We start from the raw sequence: 6,644 nt of genomic DNA on the forward strand, positions 1-6,644 counted from the left end.
GCGTGTGGTGTTGTAGGTGTATATGCACGGATCGAGTTTATGTATAAGCGAGTGTCTATAGGTGTATGCATGCGTCAACTTTGTATGTATACGCAAGTTATTCACAAGTGTATGCATTCATTACTAACATAATATGTATTGGCATGGATTTCATATTAGTGTGCACGTGTATTTCATATATGTATTTTTGAACATCCAATAGTATACATGTATATGTGAGTAATTTATAGGTGTATATGCACTTGTTTTATGTACGTATTGATAAGCGAAGTTTGATTTAAATCCTACATGGCGCCTCATAGGAGTCTCGTGGCGTAATGCTTCACTAAACAACGTATTTTAACATTAAAATGACGGCCGCTAGTTGGCGCAGGTGTCGCGCACGCACATTCGCATTGACATTCTCCGCTTCAAAAAAAATTGTTGCCCTAAAACACATGCATAATGTCAACAAACGGCAAGACCTCGAGAATATTACAGTTCATGGCCCCAGATGAGCGCCGTCAGTTTGGAATCGAGGTAACTGCACTACAGTAACTTAAATGAGCTGGTTAATCGCATATGGTGCATGATCAATTTGCAACAAAACGCGCCAGCAAGCAACTTGCTTCTCTTTATATGTGTTCTAAATTAGATTTACATTAATATTAGTTAGCCACTAATTAGCTACTACAAGAAAATGCACATTCTAGAATTTATAAAAATGTAAAACAAACCAGGTTAAAAGCTTTGTAACATCCACGTGTGATGTATTCGGCTTGGTGTTGACCTGGATATCTTGACATTATCAGTAGTGCATCCACAAAAATATATAGCAACATGTAGGCTAGCCTGGTAATACAAAAACTATTTTTTCCCCGCTCTCTCTAAAATGAGCATTTCAGTATTTTCAGGGGTGTTTCCTCATCCCGCGTACGATAACCGATTCCCCTTACAACAAAAAAGTACTGCTGTTGTTGTTCCATGGTCTGATCATGATATCAGATTGTAATTCCTTGGTGTTTTAATATATATCACAATACTGAATCACCATATTCACATGCCATGTGTTTATCTGCTACTCCAAGATACTTCAAAATGTGATAACACCCAAAAACATGGAAACGTTACTCCGTCAAAAAAAACAAACAAATGTAGTCCAGTCATTCTTGAGACGTGGGACAAAACAGGTCCAGCAATGGTAACTGCTATTAGCTTTAAAAAAATTAAAATATTTTCAATTTTAAATGTCATGAGGGATTAATAATAGAATGTATTTAACACAATTATCACCTTCAATTTAATTTTCTCATTATTATACCAAATCTGTGTTTCTTAATGTCCTCTCACTACGTCTAAAACAGTGTGTCCACAGAGAAGGGTTCAATCATTCATATGCAATAAAATGGATAAAAATGTTTTTTTAATTATGAAATAGAGCTTGTTTTATCAAAAGCAACACTTAATAATATCTCCTATCAAAGCAAGGTTGTTTTTTTTAATGACACATGCAAGTTTCATAAGATTTTAAAGTTGCGTCCCCACTTTTTGTCAACACCGTCAGACATTCAATAAAATGTAATAAAATCAGGGAATATCAGGGGCAGCTGTCACTCTAAAGGACCCCCTTGCCACAGTTCACCTCTGCAGAGTACAGCAGTGTCAGACAGGCTCTGCTAAGTTTTAGTTTTAGAATATTTTAAATCCTAATGTTAATATTTCAATTGTCACAGCCATGATATGTCAACACCATCTTCTAATTTCTGAGGAAATTATTTGAAATATTTAGATAATTTTATTCTCCTGAAGCAGTTTCCATTAGCATCTAGCATCAACATTTGGCACCGGGGGTTCATGTTAAGTGAAATGTAATATTATTACAGTGTAAGTGTTTGTTAGGGGGGGGTTTCATGTTCAGTCACTTTTTGCAAAACATGGCAGTTTATCTTATATGAACTGTTATATAAAGTGTAAAAATTGTTTTTTAGCTCAAATAAATGAGTGTTTAGCATGAATTAATAATATTTATATATATTTTTTGTCTTAGACTCCATTCCAGCGTCTGGCTTGGCAAATGCAAGACATATTAGGGGATGGAGGAATTCTCAAAGAGGTCGTCCATGCAGGGGAAGGTCCACCCGTACCCAAGCATGCATCTGTATCAAGTAAATGACTCAATTTAACATGGTTTCGTTGAGTTCTAGCTTCTCTCTTATGATAGTCAAACAGTGCATAAATAAATTATTCGTAGAATACACACACACTACTGTTCAAAAGTTTGGGGTTGAGATTTTTTAAATGTGTTTGAAAGAAGTCTCATATGCTAACCAAGGCTGCATTCATTTGATCAAAAATACAGAAAATATAAATATTTTTACAATTTTAAATATCTGTTTTCTATTTTAATATATTTTAAAATGTATTCTATTACTGATGATAAAGTGTAACACGATTCTTCAGAAATCAATTTAATATGCTGATTTGTTACTTAAGAAAAAAATTCTTATTTTTTTTATCAATTCTGAAAACAGTTGTGGTGCTTAATATTTTTTTGAATACTGATCTTTTTTTTTTTTTTAAGATTCTTTGATGAAGAGAAAGTTCCAAAGAATTGTTTTAAATATAAATATTTTGTAATATTATACATTTCTTAACTCACTTTTGATCTGTTTAATGCATCAATTAAATTTGATATTTTTGGTTGTGTATGTACTTTTATGTCATACATTATGTTTGGTTTGTTAGCTTCTCATAAGCTCATTTCATTCACAGTTCATTTCTCTGGTTTCATTGAGTACTCTGACACACCATTTGAGACAACCAGCCACCTTAAATACCCACGGATGATGAAGCTTGGTAGAGGTAGGAAAACTGAATTCTCCCATTAGAATAATTATCATCAAATTTCTCCTGTATATTCGTTTCTTTGTCCTCTGCGAGACAGTCTAACCTCTTTCCCCATAGATGTTACTTTGTATGGCCTAGAGCTCGGCCTTCTTACAATGAAGAAAGGCGAGTTCTCCCGTTTTCTCTTCATGCCCAAATACGCCTATGGGGACCTTGGGTGCCCCCCGCACATACCTCCATTAGCCATGGTCCTCTATGAGGTGCAAGTCCTTGATTTCCTGGACTCGGCACAAGTTGATGAATTCATGGATTTGAGTATGGTAAGATTGAATGCATTTAGCTTGCTTGTTTTGTTTGTTTGTGGTGTCTGAGATTGTCATTTCTACATTGTTCTTTAGGATGAGCAGAACAATGTTTCTCTGACCACATTTCTGAATGTACTGGACACACAGCGGAGCTTTGGCAACCTCTGCTTCAATAAGAAGCGCTATGAAGATGCTCGAGAGAGATACAAGCAGGTTCTGTGCTTATTAGTTTCTCACATATGGGAGTATGTAAATGGATAGAAGGAAAATGTGTCTTGAAACCTTGTAGTTTATCCTAATAATTGACTGTGATGTAACATTCGTGTAACACAACTCTTGGTCCATGGTATAGGCCATGACACTTTTGCAGAATCGTGAGCTGGTGGATGATGAAGAGAAGCAGCGTCTTGAGGAAATGAAATTGCCTTTCCTGCTCAACCTCTCACTCACGTACCTCAAACTGGAGAAAGCCCAGAAGGCCCTTTGCTACGGTCAGAAAGCACTGGACATCAACCCTCAGAACACTAAAGCGCTCTTCCGCTGTGGCCAGGTTAGGCAACATGTTGTCATTTCTATTTTTTTTTTTTGGTAACCTGATCATAATCTTTCAGTAAAATACATATTGCTATGTAAAATCTAGGGCTTTCAATTGAGTGCAAGTTTGTATAAAATCAGGATATTCTGATAAATTAACTGAACTGTTATAATGTTGCATTTTCTCCTGGGTTCGGTTTGCTTTCACAAGGCAACATTTCAAAATGTACCAAAATGTGTTCATGCAAGTCACATGTGGGTAAAACTGTCCTCTCATTGGTCAGAGTGCTGCTGTTTATATTCTGGGATTCTGCCACTCTCGCCAGCCATCCATCAAGATGGATTGACAAGTCTGTTGGGTCAGACTGCTGTCTTATCACTGCTCCAGAGTTAATTTTCAATCGGACTGAGACCACCTCTTTCAGGTGATCTCAGCCTGATTATTTCTGTGCTACTCTGAGTGCGATTGCTATGTTCATATATGGCAAAACTAACCGAACTAAGGGAGAAAATGTGCCAGGTTTCAAAACAAACACTCCAAACGAACCAGGTGTGAAAAAAAGTAATTGCATACATAAGATCTGAATATACCATTTTATTTCCATTTCAATGGAAATAAAATCATTGGTTGATTCCTGGCCTACAGCAATCCATTTTGCAATCGGGTTTGGTAATCTGACAGAGATTCGCGAAACTTCATTGGACAGCATGGCAATTTCACCACACTATAGCTTGTTTGCAATCACGTGATTCTGATGAAGCGCGGAATTCAGATGGAGGGCAGGAAGTGAAAAACTGAATGGATGAGATGTAGGAAAGTCCGTAGTATACTGGTTTAGAACTATAAGAGAAAGGTATAAACAGAAAATCAAAACATATGTTGGACGTGATTGAAATACTTGTCTGCCATCGAGTTGGTGGATATAGGCTAAGCAGTTGCTTACCTGAACTAACCCTGATTGCAAACAAGCTATTTTGAAAGTGAATCCCGCATTTATATGAGGGATGCGGGATATATGTCACTCCTGAAACTTTGTTGCATGAACAGGGTATGTGGCCGTTGGTCCTGTTAGCAGCATGTAAAACAAAACTTTCATTCAAATTCTGAATTGATTAAAGCTTAGAAAGCGAGCAAATAGTGCTTTCATATAATCACTAAAAAGCTGTCACTCACTTCAATTTATCACAGTCTCACAATGTTCCGTTATAATCAATTAAGCTCTCTAAACTGCACATATGATATCTTATTCACATCGTGTCTATGTGTGGCGTTTAGCAATGAGTGAATTCTGACTGTCTCATGCTGAATGCGTGGAGAGTTGGCAGGCCTGTACCTATTTATATATTTCTTTATTAATATCTTAATAAATTATATCTTCTAGGGTTAGTTCACCCAAAAATGAAAATTCTGTCATTAATTACTCACCCTCGTGTTGTTCGAAACCTGTAAGACCTTCGTTCATCTTCAGAACACAATTTAAGATATTTTTGATGAATTCTGAGGGCTCTCTGACCCTCCCATAGACCGCAAGGTAACTATCACGTTCAGGGTCCAGAAAAGTACCAAGATGATCAACAAAGTAGTCCATCAGTGGTTCAACTGTAAAGTTACGAGAATACTTTTTTGCGCAAAGAAAACAAAAATAACGACTTTATTCCACACGTATTCCACGCGCTCGCGTCATGATGCTGTCGTGAACGCGTGTCCAAAGTGACGCAGTATAGACGAAAATGTGGAATAAAGTCGTTATTTTTGTGCTAGTTACCTTGCTGTCTATGGGAGGGTCAGAGAGCCCTCATATTTCATCAAAAATATCTTAAATTGTGTTCCGAAGATTAACGAAGGTCTTACGGGATTCAAACAACACGAGGGTGAGTAATTAATGACAGAATTTTCATTTTTGGGTGAACTAACCCTTTAACCATTTGCAGTTTGCACACACGAGCATTTTTTTGTTGAGCATGTTTAAAAAAATTGTTTATTTTATTTACACATTTAGATTAACGTCTTTGGCCACTCTGTTGCTATTTTTCTGTGTCTCAAGCAATGAGCGCAATGTTTTTAAGACAGCTGTTCCATTCTGGTGTGCTCTGATTAGCTGATTTTGAGCACTCGGGCTTGTTTCGTGTGAAAGGCACCTTGTTCAATTTTTTACTGTCTGTTCATTTGGGGCCAGATTGGACTTTCAAAAACAAAGGTAGTACATCACGATTGAATTGCTGTGCTGGCGGGACAATTCCATATTATTAAATTTACTTCAGATAAAGATTTATATTTTAATCAATTACTTTTGTATAATTTGTACTGAAAACGTACTAATAGTGTGTTTTTTAGTCATCACACTAAGTTAGTTGATTTAGCACATTAACAGGTTAAATTAACAGCCCTTATAAAGAGCTATTTAGCTTCCTGAAGAAACTTCCAGTCATTTGTGTTCAATTTGCTATTAAAGAGGAAGACTTTATGGAATGACTGATCTGATTTTGTTTTTTTTAACGAGGCCTGTTTGGAGATGAGCGACTATGTGAAGGCACAAGATTACCTTACACTCGCTCAGGCGAAAAAGCCATTTGACCCTGACATTAACACCTTGCTGAAAAAGCTTGCTCTGTAAGTTTTCCTTATCTGATAGTTTTGTCAAGTTTTCCTACAGTACATGTGTGAATGTGAAAGCTGAACAAATCTGCTGATCTTTTACAGCTGCTACACGGACTATTTGGACAAAGAGAGAGATATGTGCTCCAAGATGTTCTCAGGTTTTAAGCGGACGGAAAACTGAAGATTGCAGTGTCCATGGTGGTGGTCTTTACCATTTTTCAAATCCCCCAGATTGACCACAAGTGGGCAATATAAACCCAACAAATTGTAATTTTGGTTTGAGTATGCAACATTGCGTCAAATGTTGTCATGCTTTTATTGATTATAGTTCACTTTTTTTTTGTTTTGTGTTGTGTTTGCCAACAGTATATATATATATA

At 36.6% G+C, this 6,644-nt stretch overlaps 1 protein-coding gene across 1 annotated transcript; it reads left to right on the plus strand.

Annotated features, from left to right (window-relative positions):
* The first annotated feature begins 444 nt into the window (after positions 1–444).
* LOC107695148 (inactive peptidyl-prolyl cis-trans isomerase FKBP6-like) lies at positions 445–6,516 on the plus strand. The gene is made up of 8 exons (XM_016494959.1): positions 445–519; positions 2,027–2,144; positions 2,752–2,841; positions 2,944–3,146; positions 3,225–3,344; positions 3,484–3,681; positions 6,167–6,276; positions 6,367–6,516. The coding sequence occupies exons 1-8, from the start codon at positions 445–447 to the stop codon at positions 6,443–6,445; spliced, it is 993 nt and encodes a 330-aa protein (XP_016350445.1). The 3' UTR covers positions 6,446–6,516.
* The last annotated feature ends 128 nt before the right edge of the window (positions 6,517–6,644 follow it).

The sequence above is a fragment of the Sinocyclocheilus anshuiensis genome, unplaced genomic scaffold (assembly GCF_001515605.1).
Source record: "Sinocyclocheilus anshuiensis isolate Anshui unplaced genomic scaffold, SAMN03320099.WGS_v1.1 scaffold586, whole genome shotgun sequence".
Classification (NCBI taxonomy): Eukaryota; Metazoa; Chordata; class Actinopteri; order Cypriniformes; family Cyprinidae; genus Sinocyclocheilus; species Sinocyclocheilus anshuiensis.

Bases quoted from the DNA above. Each gene is read 5' to 3' on its own strand.
- LOC107695148 (XM_016494959.1), top strand. From the start codon at position 445: ATGTCAACAAACGGCAAGACCTCGAGAATATTACAGTTCATGGCCCCA. The intron at 3,345-3,483 runs GTTCTGTGCTTA...TCCATGGTATAG, and splicing joins CTCGAGAGAGATACAAGCAG to GCCATGACACTTTTGCAGAA. The intron at 6,277-6,366 runs GTAAGTTTTCCT...GATCTTTTACAG, and splicing joins TTGCTGAAAAAGCTTGCTCT to CTGCTACACGGACTATTTGG.